The following is a 26,553-nucleotide window of genomic DNA, read 5'->3' as shown; positions in this document are numbered from 1 at the left end:
GTAGCAGCAAGTAGGACTAGCATATACAGCCTCAACATTTTGTTAGGCCACTTCACTGAATAACTACAGAGCTTTATTCTCTTTGCCCTCTTTACTTTGCAGTGATATCAGCTGGGTATTAGATGTTTACATTCATCTCCTCCTACCTGGATTTGATTGAAATGGGAATCGAAATCGAGGGAATTCATTGTTGTCATCAACTAAAGAACATATGTTTGGTGGTACCATGCATGTACACACATAAATACAACTTTTAAATACTTGGATCTAGACAGATGGGACACCCACATATACATGCATAGCCCTGTCACGTGCAGTTGTTGTCTTCCTTTAGCTGTAAGAGCTGTTTGGGCCAGGGTTAATACCAAAGGACTATTTCCCACTTGCTAATTGTTCCATATGCACACGTGGCATACAAGAATATAGTCGCGACTGTGGATAAAAGTCTTCACTAACATTTAGCAGGATTTTAAGGTTGACTGTTTCTCAACATTCATCATTAGTACTGTTATTCTCTGTATTTGTACCCCCTGAAAAAAGTCACACAATAAAAAATGTTTTAAAAAGACAAAGGTAGTTGGGTTTTTTTTAAAATCTTGATTTTATATTATATTTGGTTAGAAATGTTATTTCTAACAAAAGAAATAACATTTCTTTTTTTAGCAAAATGTTTTTTAACATTTATCCATGTTGTGATTGTATGACTTTTAAAAACTTTTTTTGTTGCATATTCACATTTTCTCCACACAAATGAAAGGTAAAGGCATTATTAATACAAAATGCACACATGCATTGCATTTGTCTCTTGCAGACAGAAAAAGAAATGAAACAAAGATTTTCCTCTCTCACCCGTGTGCAGGTTTGAAGGTGTTGCTGCTGTTTGAGATATACTTGGTTTTACCCAATGTCGAGTGACAGGTGTTGCCGCTGTTGATCTTTGATGGTTTGTTCTGTTTTGGAGAACCTTGGTCCTTCTTTTCCTCTAACATGGCTATAAACATCCATACACATTTATGCACACAAACAGAGGCACAAGCAGCTCACACTTCCTTACTTAATCCTTTGTTTAACCACATTCATACACACCTGCACAATTTTTATTTAAGATAGAAAGTTTTGAGTCCTTAAGACTTGATCCATCCAACAATCCCAACATTAAGAGAGAAAAGGGGGAATTTTTGTGAATTCCAGGTTTACAAATAAAAATGTAATGCTTTCTTAATAAATCCAGTGCTCGTATTTCTTTTGTGATGAAATCCTGAAGAAGCAGATCCACATTTACAAGTATTTTATGTTACCGGAGAACATCACCAGCCCAATCTGCTACATGATAAATGCTTAAAAAAAAAACCAAAAAAAAAAAAAAAACCCCAGAAAAAATAGCCAGTAAATCTTTGCAGCTTTCTATAAAGTATATTTTCCAGTTGTCCTTGATTTCAGATTTCCAGCTATCCCAGGGGTAGGGTGATCCAGGACTCAAGCATTTCAGATTTTTTGAGGCTTAAGCCATTAGTGGCCTCAGCGGGATTTGAGCCACGAGAGACTGAAAGACAATCCGGGAAGAACGCGGCACTAAACTACACCCATCCCACTGAGGCAGCAGCTGGAGAGGGGGAGAAGGGATAGAGACTGAAGAGGAAGGAGTGAGATTCTTTGGAGAGATGGATGTAAGCAAAGTATAGGTTATGATATACATAGAAGATCAAAACGTCTCATCTGTTATCCCTGGCACAATTAATAATATGTGTAAATTCTAAATGTCGAACCTTGAAGTGTTACTGAAGCATGTTTTTTTTCTTGATTTTTTTCGACTGCTACAGACACAAACATTGTACAGGAAGCCGCTTCAAAGTATTTAGTCAAGCTTCTGTAAAACTACAATATTACCCAATGAGATAAAGTGGGTTACAGTTATACATTTAACTTAAACAGAACTGAGCATGTGCATACATCCAAATACAGGCGTGTGCTGTTCTATGGCAGCGGTCCCCCTTTTTTGTGCCACGGACCGGTTTATGCCCGACAATATTTTCACCGGCCGGCCTTTAAAGTGTCGCGGATAAATACAACAAAATAAAACTAGTACCGGTACCGAAAAAAAGAAGATTTATTCATAACACACGTGAAAAGACCCAGGAAAACCGAGTTAACGATAAAAACGATAACAAAATAACGCTGAAAACCCTGAAAACCATACATTTCACACCTGAGCCTCAACTCTTGTGGCCCGGTACCAAACGACTCACGGACCGGTACCGGTCCGAGGCCCAGGGGTTGGGGACCGCTGTTCTATGGTATGGTATTTCATAGGCTGGCTTCCATGATGGAGTTGAGTAGATAGCTGCAAAAAAAAAAAAAGGGGGCGGGGGAAATAAATTTTTGAGTCAATGTCTGTCCGACTTCGAAGAAAATCAATTCAAATCAATTTTAGCAGTAATGAGACTCACAGTGAAGATAACTACTTGTATATGCAAGTTAAGATGAATAATAACTGCTATAAATATAAATAAATAGACTCACATGTTACACTGTATAGTATTATTGTATTATACAAAGTTTTGGCATCATCAAATATACTAAGGACTTCTATGTTTATCACAGGCTGGGTTTTTGTTTAGTGTTTTTAGAAATAACACAAGCAAGAATCACCATATATCTGTATGTCTACAAATGGACTTCTTATCATGATCAGTACGCCATTATTTTATACCTCTCTGACCATCTAAGACCATCTCTGAATCAAGGAGGGGGCCTAAGGGTACATCTTTCGCCATCTTACAATTCTGTGATTGCAGCCATTCCCCAACTCTCTGTGAATGGTACTCAAGGCACTCATGGCCATTGATCAGTGGGTTTTGGTCAGTGGTTGCTGATCAATAGTCATGAGAATCTGCATTATTAAGATTAAGGAACTGACCTCCCAGTCCATTGTTCCTTCAGTGGGCTGGTTTCAGTCATTATGCAAATGTACTGTTTATAAGATTTGGAGAAACCTGCAGTCAGCTGAGACTGAAGAAGTCACTTGGATGAGTGACGAAACGTTTCTCCCACTGAAAATACTACGTCCAGATGAACAGAATGAACCTTTGGGGTAACTATGATGTAGAATATCAGACAAACCAATGGCAACCAATATTCCAGGCAATACATTTCTTTTTTAACACACACTCCAGGTAATGCTTTAAAGACAGCAGATTTAACTTAAAGATACTGCTCTTCTGACCTCTTGTGGCGTTCTGTGTTAAATACATAACATGTTCAATGCATACGAATAATAAGACCAAGTTTTGTTTTTTAGCATACCTTTCATAAATATCCATTCATCTATCCGTCCGTTTAATGTAGGCTTTTAATTTAAGTTAATAGAAGCAATTGTTCGATTCATTCTCGATGGTTGCTTATCAAACAATTTTCGAACTGGTTCTGCATAGAGAGTAAAGTTCAAATGTGCATAAAGTTTTGTCAAAGTCCACGAGTTTATTACTTCAATAAAACTAACCAATAAAACAAATACATTTATTACTGACATGAAACTGTTGCTGTGTTTTTAGACTACTGTCAGCTGATGCTTTACTTTTTTGTTCTCTTATACTGATGAAAACTGGTGTATCAATATTAACAATCAGCTGAAGCATCAAATATTTTATCCTGGCCATTAATCTGCTCCTGTATAATTTAACTGTCTCATTATCCAATCACATAATGATATGATGATCTTCTTAAGTTCAAGTCAAGCATCAGAACAGGGAAGAAAGGTGAATGAAGTTACTCTAAACACAAAGTGGTCTAAAATTGCTGAGGAACATCACCAGATTGAGTCAATTGGAAGGCAAAAGAAACTCAAATAAGCGCTCATTACAAGTAAAGTATGCAGAATAGCATCTCTTCAGGCAAAACTTAAAGCAGGTGGACTAGAGCAGCAGAAGACCACACCAGGTGTCGCTTCTGTGAGCCAGAACATGAAGAGCAGGAAACTGATGCTACTACTTCTATCCACAGGAGCTTACCAAACCTGGACACAGATAATAGTAGGGTCAGAATTTGGTACCAGTGAGCTTTGTTTAAACACCCCAGCCTCCTTGATGGCTAACCATGTCCATGCCTTCATGACCACAGTGTATCCATCTTCTGCTGGCTGGTTGGAACTCAAAGTGGTTTCTTGAGCATGACAGTGAGTTTATGGTACTCAAATCTCCTCTGGTCACCAGATCTCAACCCAACAGAGCACCTTCGGGAGATTCCCATCGTGGATGTATGTCTGATAAATCTGCAGCAATTGTGTGATGATGTCATGTCAACGTGGACCAAAGATTTTTGAGGAATGTTTCTAGCACCTTGTTGAATCTATGTCATCAAGAATTGAGGCAGTTCTGAAATTTGACTGAGTGGCCAGTATGACTAGAAAACCACAAAATACATATACAGTGTAAACCAGGAATGGGCATGCAAATCAGATTCAACTGTAAATGCTGTGGTGTGGCATTCGGTTCATAAGCCATATGCCCCCATAAAAAGAAACTAACATAAACTATAAAAGTTTCACGGGTATTTAAGACATTACGATGCATCCTAAATACTCTGATAACTTTCTGTGACAAAGAGAGACACATATTATTAATAGCTGATATATGTAAATAAATAAGAGGCACATTGGAGTCAGAGGAAGTTGTTAAAAGTATTACTTAGTTTTGCATCCCCCCCACCCAAAAACCCCAAAAACAAAACAACTCCATCCACCAGGATAACATTGACACAAAGATACAGGAGTTGCTCATCTGTACAATGTAGTGCAACATGTTTCACAGTCAGCAGGTACTTACATTAATCAGCCATGAGGGGGAAGAGACAGCTTTGACAATTCTGTACAGTCTAAAATAATCAACATCCACTGGATATATTTGCACTTCCACGGAGAAACGGACACTCTAACAGGTTCTACTAGAATGTCAGAGAAAGTAGTTTGATTCAAATAAAACAGATAAATAAATAAAATAACCTGCGTGTGGATCAAGTGTTTTAAACCTGTGATTCAAAGACAACTTTGAAGAATATGAACAGTACACACATATCAAAGCTCTGTCACATTGATATTTTCACTAAATTCAAACATGCCATCCTTTCATCAAACAAAAACTTTGAGTTTCTCTGACATGAATCATTACAAAATAAAGCTGGTGTTAAAACAAATACAGAAGAAGAAAAAAAAAAAAAATCACATCAAATGCCCCAAACACCCTGTCTAAGATCTGATAAGAATGCTGATGTGCTACTACACAACATGACAAAAAAATAAAAGGAAACATATGCTATTTAATCTCATGTTAATGCCCCTCCATAATCATTTCCTCATGTGAACCCTTTATTAGCTACAACTTAACTTCCCTCTTCATATCAGTCTCCACTGGTTTGCTTGTTCCATCATTTCATTTGTATGCATTAAAAGCACTTTTTACATACAATTTTAACTCACACCATAATTTGTCCCTCAGCAAACACATTTAAAAGTTTAAATGTAATGATTAATCCACATGGTTCCTTCGGATGCCATCTGCCTTTATGTTGTAATTAAGGTCCTTTAAGTACTTCTCATAGTTTGGTCGTGGATTTGTTATTAAACATTGAAACATTATAAAAAACTGTTTGCTTTGAGACTTTCATTCATTGTGCATAATTCGTCATCTTTAATTTGTTTAGGCCTCTGTCACATAGGCCTATAGACCAGTCTGTCACCCCCCCCGGCAACCTCCTGTCCTGGAGGTGCTGGGTGAAATCAGTCGCAAACAGGCTGCTGGACCAAAAATCTCCTAGTGGCTACTAACAGATCACTGCAGTTTCCTCTAGTATACCCGGGAGAGATTGACTTCCGCAAAATCTCATAAACTACTTGACAAGCATTCGTGAACCATGCAAACGTATGACACCCCAAAAACAGAGACCTTTCCCCTTCAAAGTAAAAGCTTAGCACTGAAACAAATATGTTTCAAAAGCCACAACTTCTATTTTGACGGTGCAAGGCCTCTTTCTGGAGTGTGTTGCACTTTTGCAAGTTCCACTAACACTAGTGGAGTAGATAACACAGCATAAATTTCACTAAGCAACCTCCAGCACCCACTTGCCAACTCCCTTTGGGACAGTCATTGCCAGGTGGCTGCCAACTGGTGTGCCATCCTGTGTGACTGGGGCCTTAAACAGAATAATTTGCTGTTGATCGATGCCAGTCTCCTGTCAGTGCTTCAAATAAAGAAAAAAATAGCTTGGCTAGCTCTAGCTTAGCATAAAGACAGGAAACACACGCAAACAGCTAGCTCGGCTATATGCAAGGCTACCAAAAAAAATGATAGTAAACAAATAATCCTACACTTAATTCCCTGCACAACATCAACTTTTAATTTAATCTTTTTCAGCATTTCATTTACATTTACACAAAGCTATGCTACAGTAAAGTAAGATATGCTCATTGTAAATTCTTGAAATTCTTATTTATCACACAGACATGAGCAATATCAGTCTTCTTGCCCAATTTTCAAAGTGCACAGTCTCACTTAAAATATCACACTAGTCCTTCAATAAGAGAAGCGTCTACTGGTTCTGCTCCATTTTGGATCAATTTAAAAGCAAATTTGGGAACGTTTGCTCCTCTGTTTGCTGGCAAAAAAAGTTAACTACTAAATTATTCTGCCTGATCTACCCAGTCTGATTACTACTATTCTTATAATTAAAACACCCCCTTCAGTCCACATTGTATTTTAGGGTTTTTTTTCTCTTGCATAGAGGATCTTTTTGGCTACCATCCACAAGCGTTTTAGGCAAATAGAATATTCTCTTTAACCAGATCGGTTATTTGGGGTTTCATTTACTTGAGACATTTTAGTCAGGAATAACAAAGTGAATACATTTTTGATTTCCATAATCATGCTTATGGTCTTGGCAAACACTGAAGGACCTCTTCAGTGGAAAACATGGTAATCTGCGCAAAAGTTCAGCCTCATGTTTGAATTAACGCCTAGATGTTCTAGAAGTCTTTTTTTTTTAACAGAGATCTTCATTGCTGTTGGCAGAGCAGTACAGGATTGGCAAAAGAAGGAACCTTTAAAACTTTACATTACTTTTATTTTTAAACTCCAAGATAAAGTATTGCCCTTGGTGGATTACTGCACTCTAGGAGTGTCCTTATCTACTGTTGCTTAAACTGTACGGATCTCTCAAAAATCACAGTCACAATCACATGCAGCTCTGCAATTTAACTGAATTATGTGAATTTTGCCTCCGTGTATGTTTATATTTTCTAACCCAATTTGGTAGGAACTTGATGTTTTTAACATGTTAAAAAACATTTTCTTCTTTAACCTTCCTTCTTTATATCTACTGTTCCCCCATCTTTTCTTCCCTCGTTGATGTCAGGACTCACCGTTTTCCTCACTTGAGATCTAACGCTTTACTTTCTTATTTTAAAATGTCTCCTCCTCATACACCAGCCTCCTCACCTTCCTCACCCTCTTTCTCCCTCTATGTGACATTGGATAAGGGTTCGCTAATTTTTAGACACTTCCAGTAGATTGTTCTGGCCATGGTGAACAAAGTGAGCAGGAGCAGGAGCACCCATGACACGTAGATCCCTTTTGAGCTCTTGGCGGGATTCCAGGTGCCGACCTGAACGCAGAAGCAAACAGAAGACGTTTTTAAAATTTTTTCAATGATTTTGGTCATATAAAATTCTCAATTTATGTTTTATTTTGAAAGTGGCAACTTGTGATTCCAGTTAGCAATTGCACCTCACAAATAATTATTTACTGTAGTGAACACTCAATGAAGCCACAAAATCAGCAAAATAAAATACATATTAACCACACGCCACCACGACTATATATGTGGATTCAATCTAATCTACACCATGTTTAAATTGTCAGCTTTTCGAAGGGAATACTTATACTTATAATTATACTACTTATAAATTGAACACAATTATGAACAATTACAATGATATTATTGCTTATTGTGCTAGTGCTGCACCTTTTCTCTTTTGTGACCTTTTGTATGATGTTTCGCTTTGTGTGACTTGAAAAATGTCATCCAAATTACCTAAAAATTGTTGAGAATTAAGGCTTTTCTGAAGCCATCTGAGCAGTGTGTGATCTACTCTAAGTTATTTCTCTTTGAAATGAATAACAATCATGTTTCTTTCTTAATGTAACTGCTGGTGGTGTAAATAAAGACAGAATAAACAGTTTTTTTGTTGTCACAAGGTGAACAAAAAGAGCATCTGTGAATCTGCCTTTTGTGCAAAAGTAGAGTTTACAATTAGGTTATATAAAATATTAAAGTACAGCAATAACAGTTAATTTATTAATTATTAACAGTAATAGTTACAATGAATAAAAGGTAATAACCAAAATTAAATGGTGAGAGGCAAATATCTAATCAGCCAATCACATGGCAGCAGAGCACTGCATTTAGGCATGTAGACATAGTTACGATAATCTGCTGAAATTTGAACTGAGAACCAGAATGAGGAAGAAAGGTGATGACAGTGACTTTGAATGTGTCATGGTTGTTGAAGAACTGCTGGTCTACTGGGATTTTCCCACATGGCCATCTCTGGTTTACAGAGAATGATGTGAAAAAGAGGAAATATCCAGTTTGCTGAAGGTCTGTGGAAGAAAACGCTTCTCTGTCAGAGGTCAGAGAATGGCCAGACTGTTTTGAGTAGTCAGGAAGGGAACAGAAACCCAGATAATCACTCGTTAAGTATATAGATGAGCACCTCTGAGCACACAACATGTTGAACCTTGAAGCAGATAGAAGTGTTTTTAACTGATAGCTTGTTAAATCTATGTTATGAAGAGTTAAAACCGCTTTGAAGGCTAAAGAGTATTACGTAATAAGTTTATGTTTACGTAATAAAATGGCTATTGAGTTTATTTTCGCCTAAAATTTCCAGCAGTAGGACATCTGCTGGTTAAATGATTTGGCTTTTGGCATCCTAATCATCATCTTATGACGTTAACATCACTCCAACATCTTCGCCCACAAATACACACCAAAAGTCCTGCGGTGGAGACGGCGAGGATTAAAAACAGCAGGAAGCATAGCAGGCTCCTCCTTCTGGGGTACCGCCAACCAATAGAAGAGCTGGAAATCAAACCAAGAGACAGTCAAAAAATAATAATTCAAATTATAAATGCAAAACACTTATTTACCTTCCTCACACACACACACAGAAAGTGAACATCTGACATACTCACACTTTTCGGCAGTGGGGACATCGAGCTAAAGTGCGGGCTGAAAACTCTGTCCACTAAGAGAGAGGAAATGAAAAGGTCAGTGTGTGCATATATTACAGTTCTCTATCAGGGGGTAAAGCAGAAGAGTACATTGGCAAATAATTCTGTAGATGTCAGTAAATAAATGCATAAAGAAGTAAAACTGGCACTGTCAGCTGTAATATAAGCCATGTGAGTGTGTGACTTTTACCAGGAATGTGTTGGAGCAGTGTCCACAGATGACTCTGATGCCAACAGGCTGACGCCGTGGTTCAGGACTGTCCCCTCCAATGTGGACTGGACCTAGGTTGATGATGCGTTTACTGCCGGGGAACAGAAAACACTGATTTAACATAAACACATGTGAACAGCCTTTACTGCTTATTTCAAAGTTTGTCCAAAAAGCACCTTTTTAGCTTTTTAAAAAAGGGTGTGAACCTAAAGTTGAAAAATTTAAAGCCAGCTCTGCGTACTATGAAGGTGTGTGACTTGGAAACTGTAACTGGAAGTGATTATAGTAAATAAACAAATGAGGAAATATACTAAAGTTACTGTACAAAAAGTCCCCAGCTGATTAAGAGTGTCAGGCGGGAATTTCACTTGGACTTAATCTGGAATGACCAATAAAAAAAAAAAACATAAAATCTCGGTGAGACAACCTAGAAAAGGAATGTAAAGTTCATTTCCCATTATAGGTGACATAAAGCCCTCTGTATGTGATCTTAAGAGGGCTGGACTGAGGAAACTTGCATTTTATCCAGTGCAAAGAGGTGTAGCTACACATTTAATCACTTTTTCACCAGTACCTCTCAGGTTTTCGCAGGATAAAGAGATGTTTCTGTAGCAAAGAACAACTCTTTCAGCTTGAACTGTAATAAATAAATGTTTAGGGTTTTTTTGTTTTCTAATTGTTTGGTAGTTCATTACTCAGACTGACCTATATTTTATTTACCTATATATATTTAGTTTTTGTTAATTCACAAAAGTACCAATTTTTAACTGCAGACCCACTGTCCAAATCAAAAATTTCATTATAGATAGAAATAGTGGGGAACAAACACAAAACCAAAAACCAAACAGGAACTTTTTTGTTATTTAAGCGATATTAATGAATAGTATGTATGGCCATGGGGGGGGGGGCTTTTATGAGTAGGAAAAGCTGTAAAACTGTAAAACCCCAAAATTTATGTCCTCCTTCACTTTCTCCAAAGTTTCTGCCAGCAGAATTCTGGCCCCCCGGACCTTATGTTTGACATCCCTGGATCATGATTTGTTAGTTGGTTTAAAAATGGGACACCAAGAGCCAATTTTAAACTAAAACACTGAAAATCAAAATATGAAGAAGAGGTCCACATTCATGACTTTCGGCTCAACACACCTAACTAACTCATTAATCTCTGTTTGTTCTCTCAGAGCTGACAGCAAAAGCCTTTAGAGCAGCTTACACTGAAAAAATACTGGATACAGACTTAATCAGCAGTAATGGAAGATGACAGCAGCAGGAAATGTTCCAGTGTGACCGATGTCAGGTCGTCATTCTGCTAAACCTCAGTGGATGAAGACGCGAGACGAGGAAGACCAGGAGGCTCATTCAGCCGTGAGCCTGAGATTTATGAACATGTTGCCGTCAGGGCAAAAATCAAGACTTCAAGATGGAAAGATTTACGGTTTACCTATGTGGAGTAAACTTGCTTCTCTTTTCGGAGTAGTTTCATACTTCAGGCCTGCTTATAGAACAAAATGACCACGTCTGCATCAGAGGTTAGTGAGGTTGATTTCTGTATAAACAGCTTATTAGAGCTACCCTTGGAAAAACCCAGACGCTATTATAATAGTCATCAAACCACATCTTTTACCAATTTTTATACTGAAAGGTCAAAACACGCCATTAACTGTACTGGGGAGGTCATGTCCTGGTTTTTGTATGTGGTGTGAGTGTTACAGTAATAAATAAAATGCTGGGAATACTGAAGCTATAATTATCGTTCCTTATATTGAGATGATAAGTGTTATAAACTCACTGATTGATTTAAAAACTGCGGCTAAAAAGTAGCTGGAAATGCGCAGGAGAACTCAATGGTATTGAAAAGACCAATAATAACAGCTTTGGGCTGCACCTCATTTACAGGTAGGTGCACACCGGCTTACATCATAGGGCTTCAGAGAGGTTTTTGGTTATAATGTAGCCCAGCATAGATATCCACTTGAAGCATAAATCGCCAGTAATGCCAGGCTGTTTCCAGAACTGTTTTATAAAATCTGGTCTGTTCTATTCTTTTTTAAACATATTTAATTCTGTTTCAGGCTTTAATATAAAAACGTTTGTTTAGGGCTGCTCGATTATGGCAAAAATGATAATCACGATTATTTTCACTGAAATTGAGATCACGATTATTTGACGATATTTATTTAACCCTTTAAGACCTACCATAGAACCAAGTCCACCAGAGCTTATATTATTTTTTTTTTTACATGCTGTAGTGCCATTTGTGGGAGCATTTCAAGTTGCTATACATCAATACAACTGTTATAGCCCATATTTTAATGATATGTATGCATTAAGTCCATAGTAACTACATAAATTGCAAAAAAGTGCAATAAACTACAAAAAAATTGAAAATCGCTTTTGTTTTGTTTACATATATTTCTACTTGGAGAAATTTAAGAGGTTTATCCCTCAAAACTTTAAATACAATAAAGTTGCAAAAAATAGTTTCCCACCACAGGAAATTTATTTTGAGTGTCTTCATAGTTTTATTTTGGAGATACAGCAATTGTTATATACTGCAGAAAAAACAAAAAACAATCCTATGATGCAAATTTGCAAAGAAAACAGCATGTGCATCATTTCACTGTGGGAAGTGTTACGAACAGCTGATAGGAACGGCAAAGCGTGTTTCTGGAATATTATGTTTTTGTTCCTGCAAGCGCTTTTTATGCCGTTTTTGCAAAGCTATATGTGGAACTAAACCGTGACCGAGGACAAGCTGATGGCATAAGATGTAAGTACAACTCCTCCGGTTTCATATGCAAAACAAATTATTGCGCTAGCTTAGCGGTTCAGGTTCTACAGGGATTTAAAAATAGTTACGCAAAACGGAGTGTGCTGCTCTGACCGGCTTTAAAGGGTTAACAATGACTTTAAAAAAATAATATAAAATGGTGTGCAACACCACTGAAGTTTTTTTTTTTTTAAAACTCTCTTTTCAACCAACGGCAGTCACTCTCCAAATAACTTTTGCTTAACTTTCCGAGCTTCCCTCGGGTCCTCTTAATCAGCGGTCTCCAACCTTTTTTGCGCCACGGACCGGTTTATGCCCGACAATATTTTCACGGACCGGCCTTTAAGGTGTCGCGGATAAATGAGGGAGGGGCTAATAATCGGCTCAGTCATTTTTAATGATCGTTGAAAGCCCAGATCATAATCGTGATTAAAATTCGATTAATTGAGCAGCCCTACGTTTGTTAATAAAAGTGTCATATAACTAGAGTTTATAATTTTTGCTTTTATTATTATAACTTTTCAAAAGCTGAAATTTTGCAAAAAGGGGGTTCCTTCAACAGTATCTTAACACCACGTAATGGTTGCTTTTGTTGAACGGCTGGAAAAGGTGGTGTGATACGTGTTAAAGCTGAGATGGATTAAAAACAGCCTCTGTTTCTTTTCCTGACTCACCAGTACGGTCTTGGACAGGCGATCTTCTGCGACGTCACTTTGCAGATCAGCAGACAGTTGCAAGGACAGCGGACATACTTCTTTCCAACAGGAGCATTCTTAATGGGCTGAAACCAGAGAGGTGAAGACACAGATAGAAGAATAAGAAACTTCAAACATTTGCTTTTGGCTTTTCCAAATGTGAGGTTCTTAAATTGTTTTACTTTTGATTTCATCAGACGAAAGGAGAAGTGAACGACAATCCAACACGCCGATATTTTGTGGTTTACCAATGCAACTTTCCAACAAATACTGACGCAAGTACAGATTTCTATTATGTTAAAAAGCTATTAACTATTTTTTGGTATACAAAGTCTGGTTTCAATTACTCTTGTCAAATGTTTTTCTGGATTAATAGATCATTTTCTTCATTTTCCAAGCAGATAACAGTCTGTCTTTTTTTTTTTTTTTTTTTTTGAATGAAAAGAGTCAGGCACATCTAAAAGTGTGCCACAAGTCAGAGTTTTAAGTCACAGAATATAAAAATTTGGAAAGACTTGATCTTACAGGGTCACCATTTGCAAGACAACAACTAAATTCCTTTTGAGATTATTTCCCATCATGCTCCAGGTGGAAATTTACAAGAAGCAAAAACTGCCCTAAGCATCAAGACCAGAAACAAAGTGATGTAAGCAGTAAGCAAAGTAAAAGTTGGGCCTTACTGCTGAAATTTTACTTTGAATGTCAATGTCATCAGTTTCACTACCACTTAGCAAGTACTTATCTGCAGACAAGTTGGTGACATCAATGCAAATTAAGAGACACTATGGCAGTCTGCTAGTGACTGAGGCAATTACAAAGAAGCAAATTACAACCCATAGTCAGTTTATAGATGGGCCTCCAATAATGATGGAACAATTAACAGCCAGTCTTATTTAACATAAAAAAAAGCTTCAAACTGTTCAGTTACTTAATATCAACAAGTCATTTTACACATATAAAACGATAAAGATGCTTAAAAACAAACAGGTAAAGTTGTTTTATCTGTGCAGCTTTTCTCCATTCACTTCCATCAAGTCCTTACTAATTCTAACTAATTAATTATAGTTATTATAATTACCAGTTATAACTACAATGAGCAAGAGCTTCATTTTCCATTTGTTGTGTTTGACTCATCAATGTAGACCCACTTTGCTTTATTGAGTTTTAAATACTGTGTAGGTGGTGTTTAGCATTGAATGTTTCGCAATAAAAGCCCCATTAAGAAAGGGTTTACCGGTTTATTCTACTGCAATGCCAGATGACTTTTATTTTGAAATGTGTACAGAAGCACTGAGTTCTTGTAGCACCAGCAAAATACAGCAACTTAACAAGGCAACAACATAGGATCTCAAATAAGGCTGCAATAAAAATAAGAGTCCCTGCAGAGGAAAATGGACTTCTGTGTTAAATATACTTAACATTTATTATAATCTAAGCTTGTAGGAAATAAATGTTGTTTGTTTCTGTAGTTGAGGTACATCAAGACTATATAGTTCTCTGTATCTGCCTCTTACCGTAGCTTCATTGCAGATGTTGCACTTCACCACATGCTGGTGCGTCTTGCCCTCCACAGATATGGAGGTCTGACAAACCCGGCAGCTGATGACCGGAGCACTGCTGCTGTCTGGGCTGCCTTGTGGGGAGTACGGGGGTGGAGGCTCGCCTGGTGCCACTGAGCTGGGGAACGGAGCAAAACCTGATGAAGACGAAGAAGAGGTTTTATTAATACTGTATTTATTAACACTAATAAAACAACATCTTTTGTTTATTATAAAAAAATACAGAAAATATATAGCCTGAAGTACTGCTTCACCTACACATTACATCTACAGCTGCTCAGCCATGAGAACACATGCCATGAAGCTCCCAGCGCATAGTTTCTGTGCTGATATTAATGCACTGATGAGATTTGGAGCACTGCAGTTCATGAGTCAGCAGAGCCTTCTATGCACCTTAGCACTTGGTGACCCCGCCCTGTTACTTTACATCGGTCTGACATTTTGAGGCTGAGCTGCCGTGGCTCCTAAACTCTTCCACTTTGGTATTATACTGCTAAGCCCTAATGAAAGCAAGAAATGTAATGAATTTGTTGCAGTAGTGGAGTCCTACTCTGTGAGCTCTTTAAAAGGACCCATTCCCAAACCAAATATTTGTAAAGGCAGACTGCTTGGTTCGGCGCTTTTAGAAACATGTGAGACAAAAACACTTGAGTTCAAAGATTAAAATCTGTGGTCTGGTACTTTTGTCTATGTGGTGTATATATAAAATCTTTAACTATAACTTGATGAGACTGATCAGGAAACTAGTGGCTTAATAGATCAGTGTAACTGCTTCTCCCTTTTGTGTGGGGTATTTCTAAGAGCCATCTATTTTCTGATGGTAAATTTCTGCATTTTCACTCTTCAAATCTGTTGTACAATGGTACAGCACTGCAATTCAGTAAACACCGTTATCATTAACAAGTATTGGCTCACAATATCACCACTTTTGTGCTTGGTCAAGACAAACAGTAGGTGCACAAACAGAATTTAGATGTGTATCTGTTTGTTTATACTGACTCATGTGTGGGTCAGCAAATTGTATGTTTAATTATATTGATTAACATAATGTTATCTATGTGTGACACCGTTAAGGGTCAAAACTCAGTGAGTGTAATACAGGAAGCACAGAAAGCAAGTGACTGTCGCAGTTACAAGGAAGCAACCAGAGAAGTGAGAGAGAGAAAAATTGGAGTCACAGCAGAGATAAGAGCAATGAAAAAAGACAAACAAGCCAGACATGTGATGTCTGACATGATCACACCGAAAAGTAGAACAATTGTTTTAGCTTACAAGTTAAAAAAACAAAACAAAACCAAAAAACATTTCATTTAAATCCCAGAAACTGAGATACTATTTCTGCAAGTTATTATATGGAGTTGCTTCTCGGCAATTAATCATAGTTATACTTCAATGACGATTTTTTTTCCTTCCGCTGACTATTAAAATCAACTAATTTCACATAAAAAAAAATAAATTGCATTCTGCTTTGCAGTAGTTCTCTGGTTTTTGTCCTTCAGCACAATCATTTTCCTTAACTTCAAACCATAAAATTTCCTTGCCTTACAGGTTGTGACAGGCTTAGCTAAAGTATTTATATTAATTTCATTTAGTCAACTAACATATAAAGTTCACGATCGTGGCTCAAGAGTTGGGAGTTCGCCTTGTAATCGGAAGGTTGCTGGTTCGAGCCCCGGCTTGGACAGTCTCGGTCGTTGTGTCCTTGGGCAAGACACTTCACCTGTTGCCTACTGGTGGTGGTCAGAGGGCCCGGTGGCGCCAGTGTCCGGCAGCCTCGCCTCTGTCAGTGCGCCCCAGGGTGGCTGTGGCTACAATGTAGCTTGCCATCACCAGTGTGTGAATGGGTGGAGGACAGGTTGTGTAAACCGCTTTAGGGTCCTTAGGGACTAAAAAAACGCTATACAAATATAGGCCATTTACCATTCACGGAAATCTACTTGATTGATCTACACACTGGAGTAATTTTGCAAAATAATTTTGATTTCTACATTATTTTGCAGTAATAAGAGTCCTTATGTGTTTTGAATCAGTTCCCTTTTACAAGCAGTGGATATGACATTTAGGAGTTTTATTATGTAAAAAAAACCCCAAAAAACCCAGATGTAGTTATGAAAAACAAATTAGGCCAAAGATACTTTGACACGGAGACTACAGGAGGTGGAGATTAAACCTGACAGATGACCTGCTCTACCTCCTGAACCACAGCCGCCCCTAAAGCTTGCAGTTTCCAAGAAATCTCCCATCTGCGTACTAACCAGGCCCCGACCCTGCTTAGCTTCCAAGTTCAGACGAGTTCGGGCATGCACAGAACAGTCATCTTGTTCCTTGTTTATCATTTTACTGCTCAGTAAGAATTCAGTAAATCTAAATTCTTGTTTATTTGTCACATTTTATTTTCTAAAGTTAGTAAAGCAAGGCAGCAAGGCAAGCCTGATCTTGTCATACACATAAAAAAAATAATGTCCAGTTTTTTCACTCACATTGTGGATTACAGCTTATTGGCATTTTGCTGGTAACGGATTAGTACTCCGTATTGGTATCGATACTGTATAGGAAATGAAAAGAAATGGTTGATTGTTATTGGTTTTCAGATTATCTCACACCAGAAATGGGAGCGTCGCCCAATCTGAAAAAAAGGTAATGTTTATACACCATTAGTTTTGAGGTATTTACAGGTGGGAAATAGTTTCAGTCCATCCACCTGATACCAGACATCATGTGGTTTCTCTCCATTTCAGTCACTAAATTACTTTTGCATGTGCCTGAGAATACACAGCAATGCCAAAATAAGATAACCTTTATTAGTCCCACACGTGGGAAATTTGTTAATAATACTTAGTTAAAAATACTGGTTCTACCAGGTTTCAGAGGTAGAGTGGTGCGAAGGAAGAAAAAACCCCAACATGCTCCCACATTTGTCATTCAGCAGACTGAAGATGCTGAAGCAAAACATGTTTAAAACATGTATAAAATCCCTGTGGCAAAGCACAGACTGAAAACACATGAGCACGACACAGTCATTAATCGGAAGCAGGCTGTGGTGATCACTAGACCGACTTGCAGGTTTTTCCCCCCTAACTGAGAAACAATTGTTTCATGACGCAATGCCAGATAAATCAGTGAAACTGCTGAAGCGGAACAACTCAAAGGTTTGGGAAATTTGTGTGATTTTTAATATTTTCCTGGTACAAGAAAAAAAGTACATAACCCACAACAATAGTGAAATAATGACACAACAAAAATGGTCTGGCCACATTGTTATTTGTAATCTCTAGTATTGGTCGAGAATTTTACAATTAAGATATCCCTAAAAGTCCAAAACGAAGTTTTTAAATTACTTTACTTTATGCCTGTTTCATCAGAACTCAATGTTCAATACCATACACTAAAGAAAAGCAGCAAATCCTTACATGAGAACAATCAGAACCTGCTGATTTTTGCTGCTCAGGCTTGATAAATGACTAACCACAGAGCGTTGTTACAGTGATCTGACAGCCGGGAGCTCTGACCCCTTGTCATAATGCAAATCACCAAATCAAACTCACCCACATGAAAAGCCTTTCAAACACCCGGTTTTTCATGCCTAACATCTGTTATAGACCGCTGACAGCTCAAAGGTGCTCATTAGCTTTGGTAAATCACCCTAAAATCGGTTTTCAATTAATTTTTGTGTGGGTTGAATCCCCTGTATTTGTGTGATAATGTCTCTATTTACGGCTAACGTTAGCCTGAAAGCTAACACTTGTTTACAACACGACACCTTTAAAGGTAAAAACAAACTACAATACCACGCTGTTGAAGCCTATTAATGACTGCTCGTATTCTGAATGGTGATGTGAAAAGGACACAGAGGTTACTCTGAGGTTTCGGTAGATATCCGTGCGAGCTTGTACCGGGAGAGAAGCCGTTGGTCCCGTCGTGCTGATCGGGCAGCAGCGGTGACCGTTCCCCGTCTGCCATCGCTCCCTCCGGACCCAAGCCTTTCTTCCAACAACGCCCCGCGGGAAGTGTATCTGCGGCGGCTGGGAGACTCCTCGGACCTCCGGTAAAGATTTGTTTGGAGGAGTCGGTGTGAGGCTTTCAACTCCTGACCCTGCTAGAGGTTTGGGTTACTGACAGCCACATGACGCGGCGAAAACACTCACTAAACGCGGAAACGATACAACGAAAACATCTGTCACATGATTCAAGGAGTCAGGAAGTGACGGACAACGGGCTAGACCAATGAACGAGCCGTGTTCGAATGGGCGGGTCCTTCTGCTTTTGTTGACTAACAACAATTATAAACTGTAAGGCGATGATTGCATTACAATTACTGCTGGTATATGTGCACATCATAGAATAGGTTAGACTTTGTCATTATAAAAATGCAATGACATTTAGTCTGGCATCTCTCCTCTACCCTATCAGAAAACAACAAATAATAATAATAATAATAATAATAAACAGCTAAGTTTGTGTCTCTTCTCACAGTTCAAAGACATGTATGGCAGGTTGGTTAAAGCTAACTCTCTATGACTACGGTTAGCATGGCAGCCTGTCCAGGGTGTATCCCACCTTTTAGAGCTGGCAGGTTCCAGCCCATAGTGGAAGAGGGACGGTTGGATTTATGAGATTATTTATTGCATCTTCTGTAATGTGTGCAGTTCTAAAACAGTCAAATACAAGAGTCATGTGGTAAAAGCAATTAATATGTGAGCTTCTCCTTGTACAGCAGGAGCTTTAGACGCAGGGCAAGTTAGATGGTAAATGGGTCGACTGGTGCATACATAGCACCTTTTTTCTATACCCAAGCACCTCATCTAACACTCTCCACCTCAGGCTTCAGTATCTTGCCAAACTGGAGTAATTGGGGAACCGGTCTACCAACCATACAGGTAGGCAACTCAATTTATCTACTGAGCCGCAGTCACCTCTGTGATCCAAGGGTCACCAGACTGAGCTAAGAGGCAGAAATCATAAATTTGGTCTTTATAAAAGAGTAAATAAAAAAGTGGATGTATACTCAAGAGATTACATCAGATAGACTAGATTTTTTTCTAGTAACTGATTGGGATGAAACAAGAGCTAAAAAGAAGACGTGAAGTGAAAATAAAATGGTTGCGTTTGATTGTGTGTTTAATGATATTAAATTCAGATGTAATACAGTATTAATACAATTAAAAGTTAAGATAAATATTTATGGCTACACAAATCCTATATACTATTTTAATAACTACTACAGTATTTAAGAATTCATTCATGTATACAATATCTTTGTGAAAAACATTTAACAATAGAAGGAGCAGAATCGAATAAATGACAGAAATGTCTAAAGCTGAAAAAACAGGAAGTGTTTTATTTTCCCCGAGGTTACACAGGAAATGTGTACAGATATTTCTGTAGTGACTTGCAGGGAGAAAATGTTGCATTTAAACATCACTGATGTGCATAAAGATTTACAGGGTGACCATAACATAGTTAACAGCTTTTACATACAGCAAACCAATCATAAAAAAAAATATAGTTATACTCTCTCTCACTGAAAGAGGAAAAAAGTATATTAGCTTTGCATAAATCTACACAACATGCTTCTCTCTAACAGCAGCAAAGTACATGAAGCTGAAAACTGACATCCTTTCTGTTTCACATGACTTAAACAAGTGGAGCACAAAACTGTAAACGTGCATCCGGTTAGCTAAAGAGTGAAATGTGGGTAATCCTATCTCCCTCTTAAAAATAACCAACATTTAGTAAACAAACGTCATGTTTTTGTTAGAATTACCTGAAACAAGCAGACTTCCTACCAACTTCTATACAACTAAAACCCTTCTGCAACCAGAGGAAAGAAAGCTCTTAGTTTTTTTTCTTATAAGAATATGTTTATGAGTGCTAATTACTCACATGAAAGTTTACATTTTAAACGTGTCCACGAACTTGAGTCACTCGCCACCAAATCTCAACGACACGTGGTTTTGTTTGCACCTCTCATAAAAAAGGGAAAGAACACAAAAAAATCTAGTTATATTCATCCTTAACAGAGCCTTGAGAATTTCTGAGCGACATTCTCGAAGGCCTCCGTCGAAGATTCTGTTGATGTTTCTGGAAATAAAAGAAAGGGGAAAAAGGTGAGACCACTTGTATGTTTTTGTGCAGTCACTCGATTACAAAGCCTCAATAAGAAAGACCTTTAATCACTCATCTGCCTGCTTTCCTTAGTGTTCAGGCTCCCACTCTTTCCTTTACATCACTTCCTCTCTCTCTCACGCAGTAACTCAATGCTAACATCCTGGCTTCCGTCCAATCGCGTCCTTGACCACCTTCTATGAGCCAATCAGCCGCCCCTCTGCCTACTTTAAGTATCTAAATAAATCACATTCAGTTCCTTCAGATGATCTTTCCTTATTGAATTGAGTTTGTGGGTACCTTCAGGTTCTCCTGGTGTTTCTGGCTTCTGCAGTGGAGGTCCTTAGCATTTTGCTCATCCAGGTAGAAAATGGAGCAGAGGTTACAGAAAAGCCCCATTTTTTGGACAACATGCTCATCACCTAAGAAGACCAGAAGCATACAAAATAACTTAAGAGAGAAAAGAAAGACTTGAAATTGACGTCATTATTTTATGTTTCGTTCTCACCAAGGGACGCGTCAGCATCCAAGTTGTCTGTGATGCGAGGAGACTGAGAACAAGATCGCTTTGCTTTGGGTTCAATAAGTGCTCTCCTTCGTTTACGGACAGCTAAAGAAAAGGAAAACGACTAATAAATGATAAATGATGACTGCAAATTAAACTGTACCTATTCCAATAACAAGTTTATATTTTTACTTCTCTAGTTACAGCTGCTCGAATGTCTTGAATTGTAATATGATTAGTAACTTTTGATGGACAAACTTTAACTTCACAAGTTCCAGATTACAAATTGTGGCTGTCTTCTGACAGAGTGTGTTAGGAAAACCACAATATAGACACTGACTTGGATGCAGTTTTGCTCTATTCTAACAAATTCTAAGTGGAAAACAACCATCATCCACTTTAGTGAATCATATTGAAACATTTTGTTGGTTTAAAATCAGCACATTTTGAGGTAAAACAGCTTCTCGTACCTTTAACGTCACTCCTGCTCGGTCCTTCCTGTGTCTGATTATCAAGACACTCAGGCTGTTGCTGTTGCCCAGCAGAGGCAGCATCAACATCGGGCTGGCTCTCTGGTTTCTCCTGTGTTTTTTGGCTGTCTGGTTTGTCGTCACTTGACAGTACAGATACGTTTTTGTCCAGTGACGAGGACTCGAGTGAAGCGGCAGGCAGTGATTCTGTTTCTGCATCTTCTCTCTCGTGTGTTGCGACCCCTTTTTTCCCTCTAACAGATTTTCTCACTGCAGGAAAAGAAAAAGAAATACTTGAGATTTACAATTTAGTCCTCTGACCAGATTGTACAGTTTTGTGCAAATTCTTAGTGGCAGCAGTCTTCAGGAACAGTTCTCCAGGCTTCTTGATGAACATTCAAAGCTCTTCTTCAGATCTGGACTACCTTTAGATCAGGGGTGTCAAACATAAGGCTGAAGGCCCAGAATCATTTTTTTTTTTTTGAGTTTTTGAGTTTTTTTTTTTTTAAATAAAACTGTGACTTGTATTATGTGTCTGTGGTCTGGGAGAGAGTCCTGTAACTGTCTCCCTGCAAAATACAGTATATAATGACCAATGTTGGGCAATTAATTATACAGTTACTTCTTCAAAAAAGTTACTGAGTTTTGCAAACAACTAAGTTTTTTGCAGCTGTTTACCTAAAAATGCAGCCAAGGCGGTTTTTTAAACAAACCTTTCAAACTATTTACAGAACAATCAGGTGTTCTGCATCTAATTTAATGCCACACAAATTAATTGTGCCACTCCAAAAAATAATTTCTGTCCACTATGAGATAAAGGAGAACAACAGCCTGATACCTGCAGGCCTGACAACAGGAGATGTATCACTCCTGTAACATCGCATTGTTCTGACACACACAACAAAACTATTGACTACACTACACACTAACTACACAAGATTTGCGCTAAACGCTGCAAATCTGTCACATCTCAAAACACCTCTCACTCCTATAACTTCCTCCCGTTTCTTAACAACTAAATGCCATGTTTTGATTGGTCGACATGGTACATTTTTCGACCAATGGGAAAGGGTGGGGTGTTTTGGTTTTGTTTTAGCTCACAGGCTTTCGAGCGTTTTCCTTATAAAACGCAGTTTTTACCGTTTCTTCCCGCAGTAAATATAAACAACGACAGTATTCAGGAAGAAAACCAAACGTTGCAGATTTTTTTATCATAACTCTGGTTTTACGTGGCCTATCAACACAATTTAAAAACTGTCCACACTTTTTCCGTCAATTGTTCCGTCTCTCCTGCTCACATCTCCAATGGTTGTACAGGTTGTCATTAACGTGGCTTCACTCCACATCAGCCACACCGCTTTACTAGCTAAAACACCGGTGTCGGCACATATTTAATTTAATTTCAATTCAGGTTAGAATTTTTTTTTGTGTGCGCAACGCAGATTTTCTCTGCGCAGACACCGTGCCAACAGTGCGCAATTGCGCACGTGCGCAGCTTAGAGGGAACATTGCTTTTAACTGTATTTAAATAGGTTTCACAGCGTCTCCTGCTGACAAAGACTCCCTCACAGTCATTCATACTACACAAAAGTAATTAACTAAGAGATAAATAATTAAATGACAGAAAAGTCTTGTAAAAGCTAAGATATCCACCGTCACTCTGTAGGAGCTTCTGACTCTGAAGTAGACTTCCTGTTTCCCCCACTGTGTTCCTGTCAGTTATTTTCAGGTTTTACTCTTCCCTCTATAACTGACGTATCTAATCATATTTAAAAAAAAAAAAAATCTAAATTATCCACCTGTCAACTTGACCCTCTTCCCACTGTGTTAGTTAAAGCCTGTCTTCCCTCGTTAGCTCCTCTCATAACCAGTATTATCCGTTCCTCCCTTAAAATTGGAATGGTCCCTTCATGTCAGAAAAAGGCTTCTGTTATTCCAACTCTCAAAAAGCCTGGTGCAGACCCCAAAAACTTTGATAGTCTTCGCCCTATATCAAATCTCCCCTTTATTTCAAAAATTCTTGAAAAAGTTGTCGCCTCCCAGCTTCACTTACATTTCAATGACCATAATCTCTATGAACAATTTCAATCTGGTTTCCACCCCAATCATAGCACAGAAACTGCTTTGTTAAGGTCAACCAATGACCTTCTGATGGCAGCTGATTCTGGTCTCCTATCCATCCTCATTCTTCTTGATCTTAGTATGATACCATTTCTCACAATATCCCCCTGAACCGGTTAGCATCCATTGCCATTCGTCATACCCCCTTGCTTGGTTTGCCTCATATCTTTCAGACCGCACTCAGTTATATCCAATTTAAATCCCACTCTTCAAGTCTCTATCCTGTTTCTGCTGGTGTGCCCCAGGATTTAGTATTAGAGCCTCTTTTATTCATTATTTACATGCTCCCTCCTGATCATATATTGCGAAAATATAATATAAATTACATATAAATATAAACAGAGCTTTCAGTCGCTCTGCTCCACGGCTCTGGAACTCTCTTCATCAAGCCATAAGAAATATAGACTCTCCTCCCCTATTTAAGTCACAGCTCAAAACACATCTGTTCAAACTGGTTTATTCGCTTTAGTAGTGATTTTATCTGTTGTCAAGTTCTGTTTTGCAATTTTAACTTATTTTATTTATTTTATGACTATTGCTCCTTTTAATTTTGTTCTTTTGTAAGGCGCCCTCAAATAAAATGCAGTATTATTATTATTAATACAAGGTCCAGTTTTTCCAAAGACTACAATAGAAATGTTATCCACGGTACATTTTCTGTGAATTACACATCTATCATGTAGTTTCATGGGTCCAGCCCACTTAACATCAAAGTGAGCTGTATGTGCCCCATGATGAAAAAGGAGTTTGACACCCACGCTTTAGATGATCCCACATTCCATTAAAGCTTGAGTTCTGGTGAAGCCAATCCGTGACTGATAGTGTTCCACCATGTGTTTTTCTACCCAGGTATGATTTTACTGCCGTGTGTCTGTAACCATTGTCATGCTGTCGTGACGCTGTTTCCAATTTGTTGATTGACAGCACTACATGGCATTAGATTACAACTGGCTCATCACATGACTAAGGTTCCTTTTTTTGTCCTTGAATGATTCATAAGTCAGTGTTAAGTGGCTTAACAAACAAACAACAACAAAAACATTCCTCTGAAAATGCTCAGGTATAAAGACTGGACTGAAAATCAGTGAGTAAAAGCAGTCAAAAGAAAAACTTTGAAAGACTAGGGAACATTTGCTCAAGATTATTTAACAAAGTAACAAAGTATGAAGAAATGAGAAGTGGCTCAATATTTCTGCACAATTATGTAAACCAGAAAGCTGTGCTTGTGTTACCAGGGATCTGTCTAGTCCTCTTCCTGGCTTGGCCACTTGTCCTGGTTCTAATGGCTTTCTTGTCCTCGTCTTCATCTCTTTTCAAGTTCACATTCTCCTCTAATATGAGATACAAAAACAAAGACTCACATTAATGCAAAACAGTTTGCCAATTTCTTTTTTAGTAAATTTAGGAGTAAACTTTACAAGATTCACACAACAGACTAGTACACAATGCTTTCCATTTAAAAAAAAAAAATCTATAGTGATAATAATCTGCCAATCAAAACACACCAAAATCAAACTGTCTTGGCTAACAAAGCATGTAACGGGTGATAGATTTGTCTTTAACAGTGTGTCTTACCTTTAATTTTAAATTTCTGTTAGGCTGTAAGCAGATGTCAGTTTATTTGCACCTTAAAATAATTAGTAATTTAGCTTTTATGGTTAGAGTTCCATTATACTGGAAACCTTTAGCTGTTAACACAATCCATTTCACCTGGTTTATGTCTTATCTGCTTTAAGATGTGCTGCTCCTTCTATCAATGAAGGCACCACTGTTTATGCCTGCTTATCATACCTACCATGTACAAACAGTCATGTGAAACGAAGTTTACACGAGACTTTGTGCTGTCCTTTGAAAAACTATGGTAAATGGCCTGTATTTGTATAGCACTTAGTCCCCAAGGACCCCAAAGCGCATTACACTACATTCAGTCATCCACTCATTCACACACACTGGTGATGGCCAGCTACATTGTAGCCACAGCTGCCCTGGGGTGCACTGACAGAGGCAAGTCTGCAGAACACTGGCACCACCGGGCCCTCTGACAACCACCAGTAGGCAACAGGTGAAGTCTGTCGGAGCCGGGGCTCGAACCCGGCAACCTTACACAATCAAACTGCCAACTGCCACGATCACCCTATGTACAGTCCATGTTTCAATCGCTTCTATAACCAGCTTTAGCTAAACTGAAGGAATCATTTTCTGTGTGACTTCATCAGTCTCTCACATCGTTGTGGGAAAAATTTGGCCCATACCTCTGTTGCTTCAGTTTATTGAGGTTGGGGATATACATTTACGCACAGCATTCTTAAGGTCCCAAACCAGCATTCCAATCAGGTTGAGGTCTGGACAGGACTGGGCAATTTCAACACCTTGATTCTTTTCTTTGTCAGACATACAGAGGAGTTCATGGTTGACTCTGGGAATGCAAGGTGCCCAAGGTTTATAAAAGAAACCCAAAGGTGTTTAAAGGACATTATTCCACAGGTTTGTATGGCTTCTTCAGATGTAACTTGACCATGCACCAGAGCAGCAAACTAAACTTTAGTAAAGGAGGTCACACCTGCTGATGATTAATTAATCAACTGACTCTTATTAGAAACCTGTTGCCTGCTGCTAATTTATGACATTTTTATGGAAGCAGTAAGAAGACTAACACAAACCTGCATTGTCATCACGTTTGCGTTTATTAGATCTTGAGATTTTCTGAGCCTCCTTTTTGACACCCTTCTCATTCTCATCATGCACTGCTTCATTCACATTTGACAAAGTCTAAAAAGAGAAAACCAAAATGTTTGGCATCAAGATTTATGTTATCAGAACAAAGATTTCTCGAAGA

At 38.3% G+C, this 26,553-nt stretch overlaps 2 protein-coding genes across 6 annotated transcripts in view; both read right to left on the bottom strand.

The window, feature by feature from the left end:
• Positions 1-4,662: 4,662 nt before the first annotated feature.
• Positions 4,663-19,519, bottom strand: LOC120718584 (type I phosphatidylinositol 4,5-bisphosphate 4-phosphatase-A-like). Of its 3 annotated transcripts, none has more exons than XM_040007139.1 (7): positions 18,374-19,519; positions 14,472-14,653; positions 12,937-13,043; positions 9,472-9,583; positions 9,243-9,295; positions 9,039-9,129; positions 4,663-7,650 (listed from the first exon to the last, which is right to left on the bottom strand). In XM_040007139.1, the coding sequence occupies exons 1-7, from the start codon at positions 18,474-18,476 to the stop codon at positions 7,507-7,509; spliced, it is 792 nt and encodes a 263-aa protein (XP_039863073.1). In that variant the 5' UTR covers positions 18,477-19,519; the 3' UTR covers positions 4,663-7,506. The 3 variants fall into 3 exon arrangements, with proteins under 3 accessions (XP_039863073.1, XP_039863071.1, XP_039863072.1); XM_040007137.1 differs by having other exon boundaries at positions 18,410-19,513; XM_040007138.1 differs by lacking the exon at positions 18,374-19,519 and adding an exon at positions 16,997-17,321.
• Positions 19,520-19,828: 309 nt separating this feature from the next.
• Positions 19,829-26,553, bottom strand: part of LOC120718583 — a 46,450-nt gene continuing 39,725 nt past the window's right edge. For all 3 annotated transcript variants that reach the window (XM_040007134.1, XM_040007136.1, XM_040007135.1), the window contains exons 30-35: positions 26,378-26,486; positions 24,950-25,048; positions 21,597-21,866; positions 21,130-21,231; positions 20,922-21,043; positions 19,829-20,597 (exon numbers count right to left, since the gene is read on the bottom strand). In XM_040007134.1, the coding sequence (XP_039863068.1) occupies positions 20,514-20,597; positions 20,922-21,043; positions 21,130-21,231; positions 21,597-21,866; positions 24,950-25,048; positions 26,378-26,486 (786 nt within the window). In that variant the 3' untranslated portion in view covers positions 19,829-20,513. The remainder of the gene's footprint in view (positions 20,598-20,921; positions 21,044-21,129; positions 21,232-21,596; positions 21,867-24,949; positions 25,049-26,377; positions 26,487-26,553) is intronic.

This window comes from Simochromis diagramma, unplaced genomic scaffold (genome assembly GCF_900408965.1).
Source record: "Simochromis diagramma unplaced genomic scaffold, fSimDia1.1 OVJJ01000531.1, whole genome shotgun sequence".
Lineage (NCBI taxonomy): Eukaryota > Metazoa > Chordata > Actinopteri > Cichliformes > Cichlidae > Simochromis > Simochromis diagramma.
This window is presented reverse-complemented; position numbering and strand designations above follow the sequence as displayed.

Excerpts from the sequence above, each read along its gene's own strand:
- LOC120718584 (XM_040007139.1), bottom strand. The coding sequence starts at position 18,476 with ATGGCAGACGGGGAACGGTCACCGCTGCTGCCCGATCAGCACGACGGG. Across the intron at positions 14,654-18,373 it reads ATATCTACCGAAACCTCAGA|GTTTTGCTCCGTTCCCCAGC; the intron begins GTAACCTCTGTG and ends CGTCTTCATCAG. Across the intron at positions 7,651-9,038 it reads TCTCCACCGCAGGACTTTTG|GTCGGCACCTGGAATCCCGC; the intron begins GTGTGTATTTGT and ends TTCTGCGTTCAG.